Source organism: Seriola dumerili, unplaced genomic scaffold (assembly GCF_002260705.1).
Source record: "Seriola dumerili isolate Sdu_G_001 unplaced genomic scaffold, Sdu_1.0 BDQW01000319.1, whole genome shotgun sequence".
In the NCBI taxonomy this organism is placed as follows: domain Eukaryota; kingdom Metazoa; phylum Chordata; class Actinopteri; order Carangiformes; family Carangidae; genus Seriola; species Seriola dumerili.
Genome location: NW_019174574.1, coordinates 3,168,193 through 3,194,665, shown reverse-complemented (window position 1 = coordinate 3,194,665; position 26,473 = coordinate 3,168,193). Strand labels below are relative to the sequence as shown.

General features: G+C 41.7%; 1 protein-coding gene across 1 annotated transcript in view; it reads left to right on the top strand.

Moving 5' to 3' along the window:
• The window catches only part of patj (PATJ, crumbs cell polarity complex component), a 120,968-nt gene that overhangs the window by 81,750 nt on the left and 12,745 nt on the right, over nt 1-26,473 (top strand). The window contains exons 31-32 of the mRNA XM_022759034.1: nt 8,495-8,691; nt 11,252-11,343. Coding sequence (XP_022614755.1) covers nt 8,495-8,691; nt 11,252-11,343 — 289 coding nt within the window. The remainder of the gene's footprint in view (nt 1-8,494; nt 8,692-11,251; nt 11,344-26,473) is intronic.

Here is a 26,473-nt window from a genome sequence, read left to right as displayed (position 1 = left end):
CAGAGTCGTCAGAGTACGTCAACGCACTGAACTCTCCAACAGTAAGATCACGACTAAACCTCCTCACGGCCTTTTTTAAGTCTGGAGCCAGATAGACTTGCTGCACAAGTATTTTAACTGCTGAACGATTGAGCTGTACGATTTGCAAAATAAATCATATTGCGATTACTTTGGCAGAGATTGTGATTTGAGTTGGAATGGTCGTTTTTGATTCATTTTCACTGAAAACATTTTTTTAAATGATGATGGTGTGATTATTGTTGGTCTTGTACCAAACAATCATGTTCCTTTACGTCTGGAGAAGATGATTTGTAGTCTGGAGCGTCTCTGTAGCAACACAACACTTATGATGCTAACAATGCCCAACAATGCGACACATTTTACTGCAGCTCCTGTCATTTGGATATTGCACTTGGCCATACTGAGATTTCGATTATATTTTGATAAATTGTGCAGCTCTACTGCTGATGTTAAGGATTTCGTCACCTGCAAATTTAGAAAAGGTATTTATACAGAATAATATGGAAGCCCAGAAAGGCCAGGATCTTTTTTTGCTCTTTGGTTTTTTCATCTTCACAAATTTCACAAACACTAAGAAAAACCAGGTTGTTTATACAGATGAAAACAAGAAAAAGTTGATTTGGCCAAAAAAAAAAAAAAAAAATTGCTTTCCCTTCAGGGCTTCTGTAGGATGATGCTGTCAGGCCACACATATTTACATATAGTCAACCTTGGCATCAACACTTGTTTAGACCAGTGACAAAACAGCTGAGACTCATCACGGCTCATAAAGCCTGAACAATGCTGACTGTCCTGACAGGAGAGTGAGGGAGATATGATTCACAGCTGTGATTTCATGTTTCATTTAGGAGAGAAAAAGTTCAGTGACAAGGACTCTTCTGCTTTGATTAAAGGGTTCCTGTAACCAGGTTTTAATAGATAGGGGTTGTAATCTGGCTAGTTTTATAGCCTGTTCAGACAGACTGACTGACTTTATTGTCCCCAAGGAAGAATTAAGTGTTGTCAGAGTGTGTGTCCGTACTTCAACAACATAGAAGACAAATACATACAGAGATTTTCCATGTAAAATATGAATCTGCAAATTAACCCCAGCTTTTAGTTAAATGCAGCGTTCCAGCAAGACACAAGGTTTGTTCAGGCAGAAAGGGAAGTATAATTATAATAATGATGATAATAATAACAATAACAATAACAATAATGATGATAATGTTAATAACCTTGAGTTATTTGCAGAAGTGAATGAGTGCTGGACTGTGTGTGCAGTCATCCTGTGTCCTGACTGTATTTGACCTGATGGTGGCGCTGGATTAAAGTCGGAGTTTCAGTTCATCCTGAAGGGAACATGAACCACATTTCATCACACAGAGACATTTGAATCTGCACCGAGGTGGTGGACTGAGTGATGCTAACGCCCCTAAAAATAAAATATCCTCTGAAATTCCAAAATAGAACTTAGAATGAACAAAAATGGAGGCAGTGAAGTGACAGAAGCTCTGATGTGTGGAGGAGTGAAGTGTGTTAGTGATGCAACACACGGTTGCTTGTATTTGTGCGTTTCTCAAATTCAAATTCAGACAGCGAACAGCAACTGACCAAAGTGCTGAAAGACATCATGAGAAAAATATAATCAACAGAGAATCAAAATCAACAGACAACAAAACAAACAAACAAATGAGCGAGACAGCTGATCTTAGCTCGAATGCCAATGAGAATAAATATGTTTTGAGCCGAAATTAACGTGAGGGACGATCGTGAGACTGATGTCTGATGGATGTAGTGTAGTAAAAGGTCTGTGATGTAGGGGGAGGGGCTAATCTATTGAGGGCCTTAAAACAAACAGTAGAGCCTTAACATCTATTCTAAAACAACTGGGAGCCAGTGGAGAGAGGTCAGGAGAGGAGTCATGTGATCTCTCCCCCAGAGGAGAAGAGTGTCTAAATCACTGAATGAGAGGAAGACTTTTATTTTGGAGATGATACAAAGCTGAAGGATTTTACTACTGCCTCCACATCAAAGCCATTTCTGTGTGTGTGTGTGTGTGTGTGTGTGTGTGTGTGTGCTGTGTGTGTGTGTGTGTGTGTGTGTGAGAGAGAGAGAGAGAGAGAGTGTGAATCTAATAAGCATATCTCACCTTGCTGTCAACTTGTTCCTCTGTGCACACACTGTGCGATGCACGCATGCACAAACACACACACACACACACACACATCAGCGGTATGATGCTTCCTCTGACACCTTCACTCTCAAGTTAACCATTAAACAGTTCTGTCATTAACACTGTTGACAAAGTACAAGAGGCAAATGTTAGTTTTAGTCTAGATTTGAGTTTTTATGTCTTCAATGCGTTTTGGGTCACAGCTGTCAACACCTTCATCATCTGTGTACAGTTACCATGGTTTCCAGACTCACATTATCAATCAGCATTTATTAGGTTTCAGGTCAGATGTGTCGACTTTTCTCCACATGAGCTCTGTCCTCTTCACTGTAGTCAGGTGTAGACGGGTGTAGACAGGTGTAAACAGGTGTAAACAGGTGTAGACAGGTGTAGACGGGTGTAAACAGGTGTAGACAGGTGTAGACAGGTGTAGACAGGTGTAAACAGGTGTAGACAGGTGTAGACAGGTGTAGACAGGTGTAGACAGGTGTAAACAGGTGTAGACAGGTGTAGACAGGTGTAAACAGGTGTAGACAGGTGTAAACGGGTGTAGACGGGTGTAGACGGGTGTAGACGGGTGTAAACAGGTGTAGACAGGTGTAGACAGGTGTAAACGGGTGTAGACAGGTGTAGACGGGTGTAGACGGGTGTAAACAGGTGTAGACAGGTGTAAACAGGTATAGACAGGTATAGACAGGTATAGACAGGTGTAGACAGGTGTAGACAGGTGTAGACAGGTCCATATGTAAAAACCAGTTCATGAGCTGCAGTTTTCATCTCATGATGTTTAAAGCTTCACATGTGAGAATGAGGCTGAGTTTAACTTCTGGACAGCATTTGATCCAAACAGCAGCTGTAAGTTGACCAGGCAGCAGAGAACACTCTGGAAGCTACACACACACACACACACACACACATACACTTACACACACACACAGCGCAGCTGTAGCTTTAGCTGGAGGGAAGCTACAACCTCTACTGCTGTATTCACAATGAGAGTCTGCTCAGCCAAATTCAGCAGGTGTGTTGTGTGTGTGTGTGCGTGTGTGTGCGTGTGTGTGTGTATGTATGTGTGTGTGTATGTATGCGTGTGCGTGTGTATACTGATTTACTGTGACAAGTCACCTTGCTAGCAGCACACAAACACATCCACAGACACACACAGTGAAACACACACTGCAGGGTTTTTCTAGAATGACAGTGTTCATCAGTGTGTGACAGACAGACCGCACTGCTGTCAAACACACTGCAGGAGGTGTGTGTTTGTCTGTGTCGTGTGTGTGTGTGTGTTACATTCATATGCATGGATTCCGTCTCTGCAGTATTACCTGGAATAACATTTTTTTAGCTGATGACCTCCAAACCAGGTGTTGTGCCCTCTACACACAGAGAACCAGATGTTTGTTCTTCTACACACTCGCAGACTGACGTGTGTGTCATTTATCATACTGTCTCTGTGGCCTGCAGACTGTGTGAGGAGCAGTGATGTCTGTGTCCCTCCTCCTCTCCTCCTCCTCTCCTCCTCCTCTCTCCCCTCTTTGAGGAAGGATGAGGAGATGAGTATTTGTAGTTTCTCCTGTTTTATATTTGACAATGTGTTGGTGAGAGTCTCGCTTGTTTTCTGACCTGCCCCTGTTGTAATTAATTAGCTGTTAATTCAAACTCTCTCTGCACTTCCTGACATCATGGCACTGGCAGCAGCAGTGTTGGCTGCATCAGCATATTCAGATTCAGTATGAATATCATCCTGTGGGCTGTGGGAAGTCTTCCAGGGAGATGAACGGAGGGTTAGCGAATAAATGGCCTGATGAGTGAAGGGGTGATGAGGACGGCAGCCTGACACACGCTGTCAGGGGTTTGTAGGTTAGCAACAGACACTTCTTCTGTGTGTGTCAGATTGTGAGTATGCGCTATGTTGGTTTTTTAAATCAGCCATTCATGCGTCCTTCTTGGGTGTGTGTGTGTGTGTGTGTGTGTGTGTGTGTGTGTGTGTGTGTGTGTGTGTGTGTGTGTGTATATGCATTGTAGGGGGTGTGTCCTTAAAGGCACAGCTCTCACAACATCTGTTACCCAGCATGCATTTGTCAGCGTTATGTGTGCCTGTCAGAAGCTCATTTCTAGCCAGTTTTTAACTTTTGGTAAGGAAAAATGAAAACTCCTGAGTGTGACTCTGCTTTGTGAATTACTCTTAGTCAAAAAAATGAGGAGTCCTAAAGTTAGGACTGACAGGCCCATTACTTTTATATCGGCAAGTTAGGAGCTACTTTTAGCCTTAAGATGCATTGTGAATACGGGCCCAGGCGTTTGGACTTTATGTCACACATTCCCGGTCGGGACAGACTGCTGAGACTATTTTTGTTTTTTATTGCTTTTATTCTGTAAAGCACATTGTGCTACATTGTTTGTATGAAAAGTCCTATATGATTGATTGTTTTGGGGAAAGGCTCAGAGGGAATAATCCCTTCTTGTTGGGCTTTTATTTTGGAACATCCAGAAAGTGATTATTTTTGTTGATTAGATAAAAAAATCTCCAAATTGAAATTGATTATATGTCAGACAATACAACACTGTGTGTGTGTGTGTGTGTGTGTGTGTGTGTGTGTGTGTGTGTGTGTGTGTGTGTGTGTGTGTGTGTGTGACACTGATAGATGATTTCATTACCTGTAGTATGCCCACCTGACGACCACAGACTCTCTGGACTGTTTCTTCTTTGTCTCTGTTCAACTCGTCTTTAATTTTCTGTCTGAGTCAAAGTGAATCTTGTTTCCTGCTGAAGCGTCTCTGTGGTTCCTTCATGAATCTCTCAGACTGATTCAGTTTAGTTTTCTGACTCTGCTCTTTTCTAAATGAGGTTCTGCCCTCAGCCCGTTCTCCCGGCTTTAAATTCAGGTGAGGTGTTCTGAAACATCAGCTGAGCACGGACTGAAGTCACGTCTGACTGACGAGTCTCTGAGTCACAGGAAATGACACGGTCACCTGTCTGGTCTTTCTCCTTCAGAGTACCTGTACATCTCTGCAGGTGCTTCAGCTGCACATAGTCCTGCTGTCACCTCCACCTCCTCCAGCTGCCTGTGTGTGTGTGTGTGTGTGTGTGTGTGTGTGTGTGTGTGTGTGTCTGTGTGTGTGTGTGTGTGTGTGTGTGTGTGTGCTCCATCTCTCCATCTTTCTCTGTTTCTTGCTCCATCACTCTCTTTATATTTGTCATCATTATCTCTCTCTCTCTGTATCTTCATTGTCTCACCTCACATGACATCTCCTGCTCCTCTCTCCTCCTCTCTCCTCCTCTCTCCCAGTGTTTGTCACTGATGTTCACATAATGGTTTCATGATGTTGATGAAAATGTAAACATGTAAATGTATTTTTAGTGATTAGAAAACATGCACATATACGAAATGTAAACATACATACAATAGAATAGATGTTGTAGTGATAGTTTTTTCTGTTGCATTAATCTGAACCAAAGGCCTGTAAACAGTGAGGGCGAGTTTAGGGGATTGGGGTGGGGGGGTGGGGGGTAGAGGCATTGGGACAGCAAACAAAGAGACAGTGACCTGTAGCATCAGTCCACCTTCAGGTAACATTCAGAGCCTCCTGCAGCGATTCATTTCACTGACATTAACTGGATGATGCAATACAATGAATATTATTTTCACTCTCACTAAATGATGATTATTTTCTCAGGGTTAATGAAGGTCACAGAGCAGAGATAAACTATGAGCTGAAAGACCTACGACCCTTTCTGCTCAGCAGAGCGTCCAGAGTTTGTGTCTGATAGTTTCTATTAGTGTCAGCTTGTCTGTCACAGTTAAATAATTAATGTGATCAGAAGTTTGATTCTTAAATATCAAGTTTCATCTTTTAACAGATGATAAACACTTAGTGATATAACTAAGTGATATAGTTTATTCCAACAAACAATCTTAAAAGAGCATTTAAGATTTGATGACAGATTCAGAGCTGGATTCAGTTAAATGCTGTCAAACATCCCCAGTCACATGTGAACACAGAGAGGCATGAAATATTTATTTTTACTTTCAGTGGTACTTTCTGAGCAAATCATTATCACTGATGTCCGTCAGAGACAAAGATAATTTGCCTCTTGTTCAGGGAGGACATGAAGGTCGGCTGCTTTAAAACCCTGAGCAACCAATTCCAGCAATTTGTGTCAACAACTAAGTCATAACTCAGTCCAATCTGAACACATACACATGAAACACACATTTTTAGATTCAGTGTGACTTTCAGTTCCAAGGACATCATCTGATGTCCATCACAGATAAACCCCCATAAATCCCTTAAAATCATAGAAAGAGAGGCTGCAGAACTTCATTCAGAATCTTCATGTTTTTAAGTTTCTTTCAGTATCACAGTGATCAAGTTACAGTTGTCTGAACATCTTGATACACTGCAGACAGCAGCTGATCACAGTGAATTCAGCTGCTGTTAATGGAGATGATCTGGTAAAATATAAACAGATATATCCTAAAGTTAGAATCACCTCCTGGTGGCTGTCTGCCTCCTCCACTCAGACTAGTTTCAGGTGACATCCCTGTTTATCCAGAGTCATAAAAAATATGAACCATTTGTGTGAAATTTTGTCATGATTGCTTTGTGAGGTCACCGTGACCTTGACCTTTGACCACCAAAGTGTAATCGGTTCATCCTTGAGTCCAAGTGAATGTTTGTACCAAATTTGCAGGGATTCCCTTGAGGAGTTCTCGAGATATTGCGATCACAAGGCTAAATCATGTTTTGTGAGGTTACCGTGACCTTGACCTTTGACCTTTAGCCACCAAATTCTAATCAGTTTGTTCTTGGGTCCAGGTTAACATTTTTACCAAATTTGAAGAAATTCCTGTGAGGCATTGCGGAGATCTTGTTTTCACAAGGCCAAAATCATGTTTTGTGAGGTCACCGTGACCTTAACCTTTGACCTTTGACCACCAAAATCTAATCAGTTCATCCTTGAGTCCTAGTGAACGTTTGTGCCAAATTTGAAAAAGGTCCGCCAAGGTGTTATTGAGATATCGTGTCCACGAGAATGGGACGGACGGACAACCTAAAAACAATATGGCTGCTGCTCTGACTGTCGCCGGCACGGAGGAATAAAAACCACATCTCAATGGCAGCAGAAAATGGCTTAAGTGTTTTGTGTTTATCTGGAGGCAGGAGTCTGCTTCTGTGTCTCCTTCAGTCTGAGGTGATTCACTTTGTTCACCTAAACCAGTTTATCTCTGTCCGGTGTGAACGCTTTTTCCTCAGATAACTGCAGTGACCTTTAAATCCTGTTACTGCGGACGCCGAGTGTTCACATCACAGCCGTCAGTTAGGAAACACACAGGCCTTCATATCTTCAGAGCAGCAGCTGTCAGGGAACAAAGACCAGGCGTCTGCAGCTTTGTGTTTGAGGAGAAGGTCAGGGACCACGTGATCCCTCAGTTTGGGTTCGGCTCATGTTGACTGTTGTGGTCGGACTGAATGTAGCTGCTGTGTTCCTGCTGTTAATCCTCTGTCAGCCTCATGATGTTTTTAACCTCCTTCATATTTCTCTCACGTTTCCTCTGTTTGTTTCACAGACTGTTAAACAGCATTTTGTTTGACACCAGATTTAATTCTCTGCTCGTCTCCTCTTTCTCTTCTCATCCTCCTCTTCCTCCTCTCTCTCTGATATGATTATCTCCTCACCTCTTCTCCTTCACCTCTGAAATCCTCACTAATTCTCTCTCTCCTCCCCCCTCCCTTCCTCGTCACAATTTTCTCCTTATCACTTTTCTTCTTTATCTCCTTACCTCCACACTTCCCTCATCCCCCCTCCTTTGTTTCTTTTTTATTTTCTCTCTCTCTTTTATCTCCTCTTCACCTGCTTCTCTTTGTCTTTACTCCTCAACTTAACCCACCTCCATCTTCTCTCTCCTTCTCTTCTTCCTTCACCTCTTTTTCCTCCTGTAGTTTTTTATATTTCCAAACACTTGTTCCATCTCATATGCCACAGGAATTCCTGATGGTGGTTTAGGTGGAAGCTCTGAGCCTCTCTTCTGATTGGCTGACTGTTTTCTGAGCGATCTAATAAAAATATGGCAGATTTCAGGTAAAACACTCAGAGAAACCAAATCCTGCAATCCTGTTTACCGTATGATATTTTCAGTGCAGTGTTTCATTTTGCAGCAGATTTGTGGCCGACACAGTTTTGAAAAGAGTCCATATCTGAGCTACACATATCTGGCAGTGAACATTTCCTTGGTCATATACACCTGCCCCTCACCCCTTTAGGATTTTGGACCATGAGCCTGACTCCTCCTCTTCCTGTTGCTCCTGCAGAGCGTTGGTGTGAGCGTTATGGAGACCTGCCGGGGGAGCTGCTGTGTGTGGAGCTGGACAAGGAGCGTCAGGGTCTGGGTCTCAGCTTGGCGGGAAACAGGGATCGTTCCCGCCTCAGCATCTTTGTGGTGGGACTCAATCCCGGAGGACCGGCGGCTCGAGATGGACGCATCCGGGTCGGAGACGAGCTGCTGGAGGTGAGAAATCATGACCTGTCCATCACCTGTTCAATTACTTTACTTTGGAATACTTTACATGACATTACATCAAACATATGGACACCACCATGCTTCTGTGTTGTGTTCATATATTATCACCTTCAAATAAACAAATGAAACATTCATTGAGGAACATGCAGCATGTGACCAAATAGAAATTGTTGCAGTATCAATGAAGATTTTTTTTCACACAGTCTGTCAAGATTAATCCCAGTTAAAGGACCTCAGCCTTTCAGAGTCCAAACAGTTCATTTACAGTTATGAGAAGAAACCATGACCAGTGTCTTTCTTTAGCGTTCACCACATACTTTTTAATTGTAGAGGCAGCAGATCAGAAAAAGCTCCTACCAGTGTTTTATCAGGCAGAGACTGTTCTGTCATTTAGTCTGGAGGATTTGATTATTCACATCCTTTACTGAAGTCAAAGTACTAATAGCACTCTGTAAAATACTCTATTAGAAATAGTAAATATACAGAAAGTATATGCTGCTAATGCAGAGAAATGCTCCTGTGAGAGTTTATAGCTTTATGTGTTTTATCATTAGATTAGATCTGACACTGTGTTAATGTCTCAGCAGCATTTTACTGTTTTATGTCAGGCTTGAACAACAGTTGTTTTCATTATGGATTCATCTGCTGATTATTTTTTAATTAATCAATTGATTGTTTAGTTTGTTAATCTTCACACACAAAAAAAAACCTTGTTTGTGTTTGTGTTGTCCGACTGACAGACCAAACCTCAAACTCAGAATATATGTATGTGTACGTATGTATGTGTATATATATATATATATATATATATGTAAACATGGGTACGTGACAGAATAGATATATATATGTAAATATGGTGTGGAGATACACATTATGATATGTAATAACTATACTATTGCTCACTCTATTGTTTTATGTATGCACTGTGTTCTCTGTTGGAGGTGGGGAAAAAGTTATAAGGTCAAAAAGTTTGTGTCAAAAAGTTTAAATAACAAGAAATATATACTGTTTCATTGACATTAACTGACACAATAAAATATAAAAAAAGAAAAGAAAATATTCAGAATGATTAGAAGGGAAAAGCATCACATCGTCACAGTTCTGAAGCTGGAGCCATGAAATGTTTTCTCACGTTTTCAACTTACTAATCATTTAAATGATAATGAAAATGGTTACCAATGAATTTTCCGTTAGTCGACTAATCAGTTAATCAATAATTATTTCAGCTCATCATGTACATACTGTAGGATATATTTAATAAAGTCTTCATGTGTTTATCTACAAGAATCTGAGTCTCCCTCTGAAATGTAGTGAAGAAAGTAACAGAAAATATAAATAAACTGAAGTGCAGCATGTTTCCACCACTTACATCATTTACTCATAACCACATGACATAACATCACATCACATGACACAACACTGCCTCATGTCACAGCTGGAGATGAGACAAACACCATCGCAACATCTGCAGAAAAATCAATAACCTGTGTGTGTGTGTGTGTGTGTGTGTGTGTGGGTGTGTGTGTGTGTGTGTGTGTGTGTGTGGGTGTGTGTGTGTGTGTGTGTGTGTGTGTGGGTGTGTGTGTGTGTGTGTGTGTGTGTGTGCGTGCGTGTGTTTGTGTGGACGAGAGCAGCTGGAGGGAGATTTCCAATTCATCCATATAAATATTAAACACAGTCACTCTCTCTCTCTCTCCCTCTCTCCATGTGTCTCATGTGGCTTGCTCGCCCACTCCTCCTCATTACAGCTGTGTCACAGGGTCCGTGAAAAATTGATGTTCAGCTGAGGAAAGCCTGGACAATTACAACACACACTAAAACACACAATGACACACACACACACACACACACACACACACACACACACACACACACATGCTGAAAGCCATTTACATAGATGAAAGATACATAGAGACACATTAGTGCAAAAATCCATATAATCAATGCAGGACAATGCAGACACACACACACACACACACACATACACACACACACACACACACACACACATCCTGTAGCTGACATGTACAAACAGAATAAAAACACAGAGAAAGAAAATGGAATAAAGAAAGGTTCCTTTACAAATCTATCTGTGTGTGTGTGTGTGTGTGTGTGTGTGTGTGTGTGTGTGTGTGTGTGTGTGTGTGTGTGTGTGTGTATGTGTGTGTAAATGAGATATTGATTTAACATTTGGTGGTGCTGGTAGCTTCTAACTGGCTAGTTTACAGCCTCACAGTTCAATGACCTTTCAATTAATGCCTGTCTCAATTAAAAGTGTGTGTGTGTGTGTGTGTGTGTGTATGTGTGTGTGTGTGTGTGTGTGTGTGTCTGAAATGAAAATACTCATGTTAAGTAAAAGTATTTCAAAATGATGCTGAAGTACATCACCTGGGTAAATGAACTGATGAACTGATACAACAAACTGAGAAATCAGTGATGTTGTCGTGGTGACGTTTCACTCTGTCTGTAATGTGTCTGATTTCTTGTGAATGTATAATTGTGTCTGTGTTAATAAAGTTAACTGAAGGCGTTTCTCGTTTCCTGACAGATTAACAATCAGATTCTGTATGGGCGGAGTCACCAGAACGCCTCGGCCATCATTAAGAGCGCCACCTCCAAGGTGAAGCTCATCCTGCTCAGGTAGGACTGCAAAGCATGCTGGGAAGTTTAAAATGAGCACATGTGTCTGTTAAAAGGTGTGGCCTCCGAGTTAGGTAGTGTTTGGTGGGGGTGTGGTTGGGGGTGGCAGCATTGTGTGGCTCAGCCTGACGGCAGAAAGTCCACAGAGGTCCAGGACAGGACAGCAGACATCAGGGAACGACACAAAGCTGTTACTGAACAGTGATTCCCAAAATCTCAGTCAACAGTCTGAGTCCACCGAGTCTGAGATAAGGACTGACGGATCTGATGCTGAAGTTTTTCTGATGAAAAATGTGTTAAATGAAGACCTGTTATTTAAGTAAGTTCACCTACACCAACCTGTACAGCTGCGAACATTTCATCCACATTTCTTTTTATTATAACTATTATAACTAACTATTTTTCAGTCACTATTTGTTTATGCATGTAGCCATTTATGTAGCTATGATAAATGAGCTAACCTCGATACACTCAGCCAAGTCTCTCTCCTCACATTTAATATTTGTCTTTTCCTCTAAGGCTCCATACAGTCTAAAGGCAGATGTCCATGTGTTGTTTGATTATAGATCAGGTCTAGGTTCTGTATTAATACCGTGAAAGTATCAAAGCCTCAGTCCACAGAGAAATGCACACAGCCTGTATTCAGAAACTGAGCCTTAAAACCAGCCTCCAGGACTTTTGGAACTTTGTGATGTCACAACAAAGCAGTCACAGCTCTCAGCCAAGCCCCAAGTTCAACACTTCAAATAAAACACTGGAGAAAAGGAAAATATGGAGCTTTAAATAGATTTTAGTTATTAAGCGATTCACATTCTATGGATTGAATGAATCCAAAGAGGAAAAAAACCCAAACAAGAAAAACAAACACAACCTTTTAAGTCAATAATAATAATAATAATAATAATAATAATAATAATAATAATAATAATAATAATAATAATAATATATTGTGTGATTACAATCTTCCAAATCCCACAGAACCAACAGAACAAAAAAATACTCCAACTGTAAAGTTTGTTCTGAGACTGTTTAATCCTGGTTGTCATGTTGTAAATGTAAATAAGAAATATTGGACAGAGAAGAAATCCACAGCTGTTTGACAATAATTGAAAAAGAACAAGTCGCTCTCAAACTAAACACAGTTTAGTTTATTAATCATGTTCTGTATTACCTGACTTTGTTTAGAGCTGCAGCTGGTCAGGAACCTTCTCCTTCTTGAAGGTTGATCTTACCTGTTTCATTGTTTTTCAACACTCTCTGATCAATTCTGTTCTCATCTACACCCCAGTCTCTTCTGCTGCTGCTGCCATGACCCAATTTCAGCGCAAGGATCAATACAGTTTCATTTAATCAAATCCAGAGAAAAAGTGAAAATAAAGACAGAGCAGTCACAGAGGGAATGAAGACAGAACTGGTGCTGTAGCATCTGCCAGCTTCCTGCAGCTCTCTGCTGGCTGACTGAGAGGCTTTCAGGGATGTAAACACACTTTTTTCCCTCCATCACCGGCGTGCAAAAGGCTGGGATTTGTATTGTGTTTTGAGAAAAGGAAGCTTCTGACCAAATAAAAGTCAAATCAGTGTGGAAGAAACAGCACAAATCTGCTCAGCTCGACCTCCGCAGGTTGGCTCTGTCGGCTCAGGGAGTTGAGGTGATGGCAGCAGGTTAGGCAGCATGATAATTGAGAAGAGAGTTTCTGTTTAAGAAACACTTCACGTCCTCTGCCTGAACACATTGCTCTCTGCCTGCCTCTACCTGCTTAGAAAAACACTGCTCTCCTGTAACATCAGCAGCCCCCCCTCAAACCGCCATCCCCCCACATCCTGTCTTCCATTCTCTAAGGCTACGTCCACACTACTACGTTTTCATTTGAAAATAGCGTTTTCAAACTAAAATGATCTCTGTCCAGACTAACACACCTAAAAAAACACATACATAGATGAGCAATCACATACACTGAGCATATGAACCAGTGTAAACAGGAAGTAGATTGTCTACACTGCAGAATATCCTCTGAAGGAGGAGCAGCAAAGACAGTTGTAGCATTAAAATAGAGAATGTAAGTGAAAAACCGCTGCTAGCAAAGACAACAAGGTCAGTAACACTGTCATTCATTATCATGTTGTATTCACCACTGGTAGTCCAGGCTGATGAGAGGCAATCAAAATAAATTTCAGAATAAATCACAACCAGAGTTTTCAAAATAAAACGGGGCCAGCAGCATTTCCAAAAGTCTCCATTTTCGGTGCTTGAAAACTCCAGAGTCATGCGGACGAGAGGAGGAAACGTAGCACATCTAAGTGCCTCTAAACTTCTGTGGTTGGAAAGCGACGTCAGCAGTGCTGCAGCAGTGAAACCAGAACCGACAGAGAGAGGAGAGATCTGTGTTGCCAGATCTCGTGAGATTTTGTTGCTGAGACAGAGACAGGTCTCGAATAAAGTACATTTTTTCCTGATCTGTTGGTCTGAAAAATACAATTTTGCTGTCAGAATGTTCGGAGGATCTGTGGCCTTAGAAAAATGGATTCAATATTTATTTTGGCATCTGTGGGGGCGAAGGAATCTGTCATAATCTGTGATCACATTCACTTCTCCCATTGGAATGAATAAACTCGGACCTGCTGCTGGAAATAATTGAAAGTGAACCGTCTCCTTTCTCAGCTGCCTCTGGTCTGGCCTCTCGGGTCGAAGCTCAAGCTTATGGTCAAGGTGTTCCACTAAGCGCTGCAGCAGCGTTTATTTCTGTTGCATTTGTTTTGAGGGTGTGTGTGTTTTTGTTTTTGCAGCGTTTCTGTGTGTGCAGCGTGTTTGCTGTTCATGTCTTTGTTTTGTCTTCCTGCAGCACGTTCCTGTTGTTGTAAATGTTTTGTATTTCCGTATGTGTTTTTGAATCTGCATCGGTTATGAATTTGCAACTTGTTTCTCCTTTTGGAAGTGTTTTGGGTCGTTGCAGCATGTTTGCCCTTGTTGGCCACCGTACTGGAGACTTTGAAGGTCATAACATATCCTTCACATTATCTTCATCCTCATCAGACCATCAGTGACCCTGTGACCTGTGGATGAGACACAGTCGTCCTGGTTCTCCTCAGTCTTCAGGTTTTTCCTTTAATTTGTCTCAGTCTGTGTCTCAGGCTGTGACCTGTCATCACAGTCTCATTGGAGCGTTTGTGGAGTGTGATGCACGGGGACAGATGTCTCCATGCTGCAAGTGTTTAACTCCACTCATAGAAAACAGACAGGGGCGCTGTGCTGCAGACACCATCTTCCTGAAACTTCAAAGTCTAAATTAAAACCTGCTGTCTGATCTGAAGGAGGAATCACAGGCTGCCGAGGCGAAGCTCCGTGTTCAGACTGTCACAAAGCTCTCCGTTTAAGACATTGCTGTATTTGGAGTTGATGAAAGCCAATAGGAGGAGACGGTCCTTCACTTTCAGAGACGAGTCCTTTGAGATTCGAGGGGAGTTGGGGGGGGAGGCTCTGCAACAGAAGATTAAACCCCCCCCCCCCCCCACTGTAGAAATGAGCTTTCTGCTGCAGGGATTGATTTGCAGCTTTGAAGCAGGAAGGTGTGGTGTATTTCACTGAGCTCTCATTAAGACCAAAGCCTCCCACGTCAGCCAGGGTCCTCCTCTCTGTCAGACCGGATTCAAACTGTCGGCTGAGCGGGAAGTCAGGGAGGATGATGACACTCCACGTTATCCATCTTTTGATTCATATGAGCGAGGGCATCATTTCCACTGGGGACTGGGGGGAAAGCCCCCCCTCACTTTTATTGTTCCAGGCTGATTTTCTCTCTCAGCATTGTTTTTATGTCCAGCTACCAAAACCCCCATACCTCATGTGTGATTCTCTCAGAGCGTCGATCCATACAAGCAGCAGTCAGTGCTGATGGGACTTTCATTTTTGCAAAACTATATGTTTGCAGCCTGATCACCTTCGCTGTTGTTGATATTTTTATTTGCAATTAAGAGTCTGTCCTCCTGAAAAAAAAAGAGCCCGCAGATGGTTAGAATGACCTATGGTTAGGTTTTGTTCTCGTGGTCGTAGTAATGATGACAGGAGCAAAGAGAAAAGTGCGGTGACGTAGTATAAAGAGAGACAAAGCCCACATCAGGAGGAGGTTGTGGTGGCTGGATGAATATGACACAGGAGAGTGGTGTATTATTCCCATGTGAAACCAGCAGTTTATGTTGTAACCATGACAACAAAAGTCGTCTAATGTTGAGAAAGTACTTATTTTAACCCAAATCACCATCTTCTCCTAGCTCTAACCAAGCCATGCCCATTATCCTGTTTATTATGGTTGTAAAGATGGCGATGGAGGCTTACATGTAGTTTTATAACTTTAATCTGGAACAGCGGCAGTAACATAGATATCAACACTCCCGTAGCTTCCTGCGCCCAGAACACCCGACTCCCATAATACCCCTCTGCATCATGTGACGTCTACGCACTTCCCTATAGATCTTCTATGGGTCAAGATGCTCTTGTCATACTAACATACATGACAATGGTCACCATGACAACCGAGGACCATTACGCCTGCCTTCATAGGGGCACTATTTCAAGAGATGAGTCGTATCAGAGGGTTGAAAAAAACGCCCTGTGTGGTTGTTCAGGTAGGAAGAGTTGTTGACAGTTAATATTCTAGTAAGAAGACAGTAGAATTGAACACCAGAGACAGTAAAGACAGTAAAGGTCTGAGTCTGGGCTCTTTCTAGCAGAGATGGAATTACAACAGTATCTATCCTAACAGATGTTATTACTGCTGAAACCTGAAAGGTGTTTTACCAGGTCTGTATCAAAGGCTTAGCAGAAAACACCATCACGATTCACCAGGTCTAAAGCAAGAAAACATAAAACATGAGAGATAAAAGGTTGAAGTTTCTTCCAGGTAAATGTTTTCTAACTTTAATCAGCTGAGTGTGTGAAGTGGGAATTATCGAAATACAGCAGATATCAGCTCTGTTATAAGCAAATATGGGAAAATTATCTTTGATAACAGAATTAAAAACCGGTCAACTGACCACAAACGTGTTAAACCTGTATCAGCAGAAACAAGCAACACTGACAGCTTTAAGATGACATGTTGAACTTGTGGTCAAACAGCTGCTGTCGCAGATCATGATGACTCATGTGGAGCCATGTTAGTGTTCACATGATGAATCTTAAACTTATTTGTAATTTTTCAAACAAAATTTGACAAAAAAAAATAAAATAAAATAAACAGGAACCTGATTTCATCATCTGCCTGATGATCTGTTTCTCATTCATACGAAAATGTTTGTGTGACTGACATGAATATTTCAAGCTGTGCTGCAAAGATAGAGACAGAGTCAGGAGGGAGGATTCATGAACCCTCAGGATGAATCTGTTATAATTCCACAGGATCATCAGTCAGCAGCATCCTCAGTGAAAACAACATGTGTGGAGGTTGTTGTGTACCAGGGGATTTGAGCTCGTCGCTCATGTGATGCAGATGAGAAGCAGATAAACGTTACTTCATGCGGATTATTGCAGCAGAGAAAAGATCAAATCTGAGTCACATCACAGGGAGCAGCCAAAATATTAATCAAGACTCTTTTCTGCTTCACTGAATGCAACTGTGTTTATGATCTATGTGTAAGTTCAGTGTGTGAGTTTTTGACCCAGTCCATCTGGGACTCCGCCCCTAACTCCCAGCTAATCCACAAATGATCAAAGAGGAGGGGCATGTGTGGAGTCAGTTTGTGGCAAGTATACGCTCACCCACCTGTCACTCAGAGAGGCCACAGCCTCAATTCTCCATAACTTTAGTTCTTAATAAATTGTAAACAGGTGAGTTATATAAACAGTTGTCATGAAGGAGGAAATTAGCTCTAGAGACCAAAACTGTTTTTGTACCAGGCTGTGAACATGTTTATTTCTGCTGTAAAGTTGGACATTTTAACATGGGAGTCTATGGAGACTGACTCACTGTTGGAGCCAGACTCTAGTGGTCATTAGAGGAACTGCAGGTTTTGGTTCTTCAGTGTTGGCTTCATGTTTCAGCCTCAGAGCTTGATGCTCGGGTTGAGAATGATCATATGTTGATCACTATTCTGATAAAAAGTTGTGAAAAACCTTTCTTTTTTTTTTTTTTACAAATATTATGAATCCAAAATTTTCATGGATAACAGGAAAGACTCCTAAATATTAATGGAAACTGACATTTCCCCTGGCACCACCTTCATATAGAGACAGAATTCATAAGATATATTCATAATGTGCAGCAGACATTCCTGATCTGCAGAGGATGAACAATTAAGCATTGACTCTTGCTCCACGCTCAGAGCAGACTTGATGATAAATCATGGGTGTGTGTATTTGTTGAGTGTGTGATGAACCCTGCAGTGTCTGCAGCTGAATATTTCAACATCTGCGTCCTCAGTCTGACAAATGGAGACGGATGAGAGTGTCTGTCAAAAGTGAAATGCTGCTAAAGACCTCCGTCAGTCTGACTGATGGGCTCTTTGTTGTGGTGAGGCGTCAGGATGAAGGGCTCCTGAGACGCCCACGTGTCAGCACGCAACATGAATCACTATCACAACGAGTCATTACAGCTGTTACTGAGCTGAAGCCGTCCCTGTGTTGTCACAGCAGGACTCATTTTCTACTCAGTGCTGCTACAGTGACTTTTCTTTTTGTGTGTGAATCAGTAAATCATCATGTGTCGTCACCTCTGCATTAAGTTCAACAAACCAAACAACAACAAACATGTATTTATGTTTGAACCAAGAGCTTCATGTTTTAAATAACACACACTGGGCTGTGACTGAAGGTTTATCATAATACACCTACAAAAACCCTCCTCAATAATAAGAGCCATATTTCTACCTAAACATACTGAGAAACAACACGGGCAAAGACTGAGAAATTTAAATTTTACATGACTGTTGTTTTTGAAAAAGGTGCCATATAAATAAAGATTAGTGCATACAAATAACTGTAGTGATTATAGTGATGCACAGTTTGTCCATAGAGAAATAAAATGTTTGCAGAGTTCTTCCATGAACCCATATCTTTCCAAAGTCCATTGTTTTAGCTTGTCCACAGGAAGTGAGTCTGAGAGTCCCTCTAAATAAGTTCATCCAAAGCAGTCATATCTGCGGTTTTTGAGGGAAAGGTAAAAGACATAATTGGAAAATCACATCCTGCTTGTAAGCTATGTTTTGCTCGTATGCTGTCAGTAAGAATATTATTTACAGCTTGTTTGTTTGTCTCAGGTCAAACATGTAGCAGAAAGTATTCAAAGCTTTTAAAGGAAATGATGAAACTAAAGATCCAACTTGGTTTGTTTGTTTGTCTGCAGTATTTTTGACGTCCATCATCCGTCTCACAGAACAGACACTTTCAATTTCAAAAACAATTATCAATTGACACTGAGACACTCCAATCACACACTTCAGGTAGATTTTTGTTCTGTTTCTCTCAGTAAAGTGTCATCAGCTGTTTAAATCATACAAACCTCCTGCTGTCACTATGCTGTGAACGTATCACCAGCTTTGCACCAAATTGATGCTAATGACACACTGTCATTAGTGTGTCAAAAATTGATTGGGTTGCTGGAGGAAAAGTCAGAGCATCAGTAAAGTCTGTGAGTTTCGTCGCCTGGGGAAAAAGGGAAGTGACATAGAAACCAGGTGTTGTTGGGTAAATAAAATGGTTTGTTCTCAGGGTGATTAGAGAACATGTAAACACAAACAAAGGGGTGCAAACTGAGGGGAAAGCAGGGCTAGTTGGTGCAGTTTAAATCAAAGAAACAAATAACTAAAGGAGGACTCTCAGAATCAAGAGCTACAGCATCCCAAAGAAAACCAAAATGAAAACAAAACCTCATTATCTACTCTGCCTTAATTAGAAAAACCACAAACAGCAAACTTGGTCCTAATGTGTCTAAAACAAGCATCAACCTCCCAGGCTGAAACTGAAGCTGCAGTTCCTTTAATGACCACTAGAGTCTGGCTCCAACACCGAGTCAATATGTCAATATGTTAAAATGTCCAACTTCAAAACAGAAATAAACATGTTTACAGCCCAGTACAAAAACAGTTTTTGTCTCTAAAGCTAATTTCCTCCTTCATGACGACTGTTTATACAACTCACCTGTTTACATTTTATTAAGACTTAAAGTAATGGAGAATTGAGGGCGTGGCCTCTTTGAATGACAGGTGGGTGAACGTATGCTTGCCACAAAGCGACATTCACGGAAGTGTCAGCTCCACACATGCCCATCCTCTTTGATCATTTGTGGATTAGCTGGGAGTTAGGGGTGGAGTCAGACACTGCCAAGATGGTGACGGTGGAGCAGCTCACTCTGAGCTTCAGAAACCTTTGGGTGACATCACAGAGTCTACGTCTGTGGTCTAAACAGAGGGAATATTCCTATGTATGTGAGTTAGTCAGTTTTTAAAATCTATACCACCTCAAGTCCGAAGATAGTTTAACAAGTTCCTCGGTATGTTGGGCAGATACATGTAGTAATTGGGCAGATACTCTACTGGCTGAATGAAAGATTGACCTGATGATGGCGCCAGAGGAAAAGTCAAAGGATCTCCATACGTCTGAACCACATTTCATCTGAATGTCCAAGTTATAACTCAGACTAGTTTCATGCATGATGAGTGTGTGTTGCGTGTGAGCATTGAGACGTTTCGGCAGTGACATGTCTGTTCAGAGATGAGCCACTGGTGCAGAAAAAATCTTTTCTTAATTCTCACCATCAGTCTGATTGGTTCTGATAAGAATTTAAACAGCACTGTAACTAGCTGAATGTCCAAGTTATAACTCAGACTAGTTTCAAACTTCTGCTTGTGCCTGTTGTTGTTTGAGTCTGTAAGAATTCAGTGGGTGTCGGCTTCGTCTAGTTTATCCCTCATCAATCATCCTGTTTGTGATTTTCATGGACAGGATCTCGAGGTGCAGCCGGGGGGGAGAAGAGAGTCCTGTTTGTGGACCTCAGAATCTCCTCTCTGCTTATCTCCTCTTTCACCAACATTTAGTTGACACATGTAAAGTCTTATAATAGTCGTATGACGTCGGCTGTGATTCGCCGGCAGGTACTACTGATGCTGGTGCCGTCTGTCACCGAGAGACGCTGTCCGTAACACACTTCATCCAAAAACGTCACTTCTACTGGTGGACGAGCTCGGGTCCTGGACCAGGCCTGATGGGCTGGTTTTTGTTTTTTGGAGAGATCTGTCTATCTATCTATCTATCTATCTATCTATCTATCTATCTATCTATCTATCTATCTGTCTATCTGTCTATCTGTCTGTCTGTCTGTCTGTCTGTCTGTCTGTCTGTCTGTCTGTCTGTCTGTCTGTCTGTCTGTCTATCTATCTATCTATCTATCTATCTATCTATCTATCTATCTATCTATCTATCTATCTATCTATCTATCTATCTATCTCTTGACTTCAGGTAGAGGTGTCATTCCTGACTGATGGACCTGTAACTCTCTACATGAGTCTTATTGATTTTCCTCCAGCCTGGTTTTGTTTACATCTTTTTCAGTTCACATAAATCCACTTCTGTGACAAGCAGACAAATGTCATGGGTTTGTTTGAGTATTGAACTCAGACTAAACAGAACCAGGTGGAGGTGATGCCTAAATAGATCTGAACACAGATGATTCCTCATTCTTCTTCTCATGATTCCCTCCGTGTGTCAGATTTCTTGATCTCACCCTGAGCTCACGGCACTATTTTCTCCTATTATGATTATGATGTGATTTTTTTTTTCTGCTGCCGGCTGCTCTGATTGAATCTGGTCGTGGTGTCGGGGCAGGAGGACACTGGCGCTCCCACCGTGTTCAGCCAGGTGACAAAATCTCGTTACAGTCACGTCCACAGGCCGCTGCTAAATGATTTATCTCTGGATAAAGGTCGCCACGGCAATGAGCAATGGGATGTCGACAGGCAGGAGCCTCGCAGCTCATCGCCATGGAAACAGAAACGGTTAACTGTCACCCTGCTGGCGTGGTCGGTCCGCCATGATGTGTGTCCCCATGCACCTCTGACTCACTTTGTGAGAATATTCAGTTTCCAAAGCGGTAAAATAATCACTGCACTGAAGAAGGAACAGAGTGGAGACTAGAAACAAAACATATAAATGTGGCCCTAATAACTCGATCGTATGGAGGCGATACATCTAGAAAATGTATCAGAAGTGGCAGCAGCAGGAGCAGAGGGAGGACAGTGGGGTTGTTTGGGGAGTATTTCCTTATCTGATTTAAGGGTCCAAGGACAGAGGGTGTCTATGCTGTAAAGCCCCTTGAGGTAAATCTGTCATTTGTGATATGGACTTGACTTTATTGGGAAAACACCTCCACTGAAACATTACTAAGAGAAATTTAAAAAATAATCAAATTTCCAGGTGAAAAATTTGGAAACTAATGTGTCAGAGTGTGTAAAAGTCCTGATGTCAGAGTGTTCCTGATCCACTCTGTTCTGAAATCTAGTTCTGTGTGATCGAGCAACTTCAGCCGACATTTGTCAAGCAGAGGTGAAACATCCGGAAAGAATGAATAAAGTGTGTGCACAATGTTGAATTGAACAAAGTAGTGTTCGGCTTTAACAGCACACATGGATATGTCAGGAACATTAACATCTGAATGACAACCTGCATCGCTTAGATGAGTCGGTACCTCCTCATGTCTGAAAGAGTCTTACTCAGCTTCATAGTGAACACAGAATATTCAGCCTGATCTCCATGACTTTACTGTAATTAGCTGAAAACAAGTTGAACTGTATCATGAAGCTGTTGTAAGAACAGTCTGATCTTAAGTGTGGATGTAAAACTGAGTAACTGCTCCGCTGGCTGATGGACTCCGACCCATAAGTCCTGTTTCCTGTCGGCCTCACCTTGACCAAGGAGACAAAAACACATTAAGAGTAATTGGGAACGGGTCAGTAACTGCATGGGCAAAGACAATAACTGGTAATGGAGGGATGATGGGGAGGGTGGGAGGACACCCAGAGGAGGTAGAGGAGGGAAAGAGTGAGGGAGCAGGACAAATGGAATAAACATGGAAGACAGAGTTGGAGGGCAGATATCTAAATTCCCACACTCCACTTACTTGGTGTTTTGGGATTTGGACATTTTTGTGTTTAGGTTGTTGTCTTTTTGTGCCTCTGCTCAGCCGTGGTCCGAGATTTAACAGTGAGGATATTTAGCTTTTTGGGCTTCTTAGCAATAGAAGAAGAAAGTTTTAGGCACTCAACAAGAGGGTTGTGGTGTGTTTGAGGTCAGATCGTAATATTCTTATTTGTTTAAATGAATATGAAATCTTTCTTGTATGTGAGTGAACTGGAAACTCTTTCCCGTTTTTGTCATTCACCTTTATCTGACGTTTTTTGTTGTTCAGGTGATGGTTGCCAGGACTAAACTTCAGACTGAACAACACCAAGAAATATTCACTCCTTCTCAATTTTTCAGGGGAAAAAACATATTGTAGTGCTGAGCTGTTAGATAAGACCTTGACCAGCCAGGGCCTGTGTGTTTTTCTACCTGTTCAAGACAAAGTGGACACGTCAGAGTGGTTTAGTGGGACCTGAATTATCACAGCACTTTAACTTGCTGCTTTTGTCTGCTTCCCCTTGTGAATTCTTCTAATTTTTCTTCCTTTTCATCCTTAATTTAGCTCTTTAAAGTCTGGATGTGATGTAAACTGAAGATGAGGAAATCACTATCTGATCATTGATGCTTTTATAGAGAAATGTAATCAGGCTGAGAGAGTTGAGATGGTATGTTTGACAGATCAATGGATAACAATAATCATAGAGTCTTTTGTTGGAGAATAGCTGATAATAATAATAATTTTGTTTCATGCAAGTTCAGTACATCATCTCAGCCTTAATGTCCTTCCTCATCATACAGACACAGGACAATATGTCAGAAAATTTTCCCACTGTTATCATGCTCTCTGTTTCATGTGAAGCACTGATTATTTTTCTGTGAATGAAATGAAAGGAGCTGACACCAAAATCATTGTTTTGGTTGAACCGATCACTCAATTTGTTCAGTCGGAAGGCTGCAACGTTTCATAACTGACAGCATCGACATGCTTTTCCACTTCCTGTCTGCTGACGTTAGATAGAACGCTGCAGAGCAACAGAGAAGCACTGCTCTAAGGTGTACGCACTGAGCTTCCCTCTGGACTTTTAGAGAAGGAAGCTGCAGAAGATTATTTGTCATTTTTCACCTTCAGTCTGTTTGTGCCTTGATTAACCTTGACAACTCTTATCTAACCTTGACTAACCTAAACTAACCATAGCTACACCAGAACTGTCCCAGAAACTGTAGGAAGAAACTGTCCAGTGTCAATGTTCTCGTTTGGTGATCAGGCTGATTAATTGGTTGGTTCACTGGATTTGGAATGACATCACTGTAATGTTTGGGTGTATCTCGGTCCCACCCTCACCGTTTGATTGACAGGTGGTCTGTGCGGCCTGCAGTGCAGCACCACTAACGAGCACTGAGCAGCAGTGATGCAGAATAAATAGAAAAACAGAATGAGGATCGAGCCCACTTGGACTCTGATGATAATCTGGGGACTCCACAGATGGCTCCACTTAGTGCTGATGCCTCAAATCAAACGAACCGGCTTCAAACGGCTCCACGGCGGGTTTGAAGCGCCCTGATGGTGGATTCGCACCATATGTTGTCATGTAGCCAGATGTCCTCTGTGCCTGACTCCAGGTATCTGCTCCCTCCTGGCCCCCTCCTTGGTGTCCGTCAGCAGGCGTTGTGGGTGTGTTGTTGGTTTAGTCGTTTTCTGCTCAATTACCCAGGTGGCTTGTAGTTGTAGTTGTTGAGATGCTGATATGATGAAATATCATTTTTCCCACAATCCCTCAGCAGTGCACGGCAGAGCTGTTTCCAGCTGCCCAGAGTTTAGACCACAGTGATGTTCCCAGCAGGAACCTTTAGTGCAGTGGTTCCTGACCTGTGGGCCACGAAGGTACTGCAGGTGGGCCGACAAATCATTTGCAAAACAGAACATTTTTGGTGAAAAAATGTCATTATAAAAAATAAAATTAAAATATACATTTTTTAAATATCTTAAAACAAAATAATCTTTAAAAGCATTAAAAATGTTTAGAAATTCGTTTTATTGTTTGTTTATTTGATTATTTATTTTTTCGTGTTAAAGCCAGTAACAGGAACATTTAAGTTGCTGACAGAAACCTTTATTGCCAAATCAGTACAGAAAATTATAAACATTGACAAGTGATTGATTAATGATTATACAATAATATTAAATACAATATAATAAAAGGCCATTTTTACAGATGTAATCACACAGAAACATGTACTACAGAGCTTGTTTCTCTCAGATTAAAAGATTTGACATATTTTGCAGCTATTACTGCACATTGACTTTTCTCTCCACATAGATAGGACAGTTTCTGAAGACTGGGGAGGTGGATAAATTCAGGATATATATGATTTATTTTTTCAAAGAAAACTTCTCTCAGATCCTTATATTTGTCACATTAGGAGGTGAGATTCTGTCTCAACTTCTCTTTTATGACAGTGAACACAGCCTGGCTTCCCTGGTTCTGCCTGTGACGGCTTGTTTCTATGGCCATGCTGTGTTCACTCAGTCTGTACATTGTCAGCGTTTTCCTTAGTTTTCTATCAATCACAGTGGTCAGGTACTCTGCCACCATGTACTCTCTGTTTAGGGTCAAATAGAATTCTAATTTACTTTGTGATTTGGTGGTTTCATTCCAATAATTCATATAATTTTCTTTTTGTTTTGAGATGATTTGGTTGGGCCAGATTGTTTTTGGTGTGTATACTTGTGTTGTTATGGGGCCGCCAACATTTTTGAGATTTTCAAGTGGGCCATGAGTTGGAAAAGGTTGGGAACCACTGATTTAGTGTGTCACCACCTGCTGGGAGACAAGACATGGGGGAGAGGGGAAGGCAAAGGGGAGAGGAGGAAAGGAAAGGAATGAAGGGAAGATAGAGGAGAGGAGGAAGGGTTGGTTATATTACACTGTTATATTCCATTAACTTCGATCTAAACACGTAGAAGACAGGAAGACACATCAGCACCTGTCATGACTCTTTGTGTGGTGACGGCGGGTTTCCTCGAGGACTATGATGAGAGCTGAAGGTGTCAAATGTCAACCACATCATTCCTGGTTCAAGTGCGACTGAGGAGTTTGTTGTCATCTCCAGCCACCACGCCAGCATCCACCCCATCCCACCTCGCTCTCTGTCGCAATCGTATAAATGTCTAGAAAAAAAAAAAAAGCATGTTTAAGTTTGACCAGTGAAACTGATCAATCAACTAAAACACTTGATGTTGAAGTGTCAGTCGCAATCCTACAAATCTGAAAATTGACATATTTTGAACTCAGAAGATGAACTGCTTGTTTTTTTTTTTTACACGACTGCTCTTTGCACTGTGCATGTTGTTGCTTTGGTAAAAGATTTTCCATGTGTTTGGAGCCTGCTGAACAATCAGCCTCATGCTCTGTGATGCTCATGGTGCCTGACCAGTGTAAACCAACACTGAACATTACTCAGTGCAGTAACAGTCTGCTTTGCATTTCACTGAGGATATCCTGCCTTGTTCCAAAAATGGCGAGAGCATCACTACCGTGTTCAGTGAAAATGAAACCTGCACCGCTTCTGTTGTAGCTGAGAATAAATGTGTGCTGCAGTTGTGTTTCTGCCTCTGTGGTGTGTCTGGGAGCAGGCTGCAGCTCCATCTCACAGGAGCACTGAGGATAATGAAACATCAAGATGACATGTGTTCTGTGTTTAGACTGGAAAGGTGTGTGTGTGTGTGTGTGTGTGTGTGTGTGTGTGTGTGTGTGTGTGTTGTGTGTGTAGTTGTTGTGGGTGTGTGTGGAGTGGTGGGTGTGGTGTGTGTGTGTGTGTGTGTGTGTGTGTGTGTGTGTGAGGGCTCAGGTGGTGAAGCTTTGTCCTCTCTGCATTAATAATAAACTCCATCAGCTCCATGAAAATATTTTTTTGTTTTTTTTGTTTTTCTTTGCTTTTCATGTTCCAGCCAAAAACTGGACTGATCTCTCTCTCTCTCTCTCTCTCTCTCTCTCTCTCTCTCTCTCTCTTTCCCTCTATCTACCGCTCTCA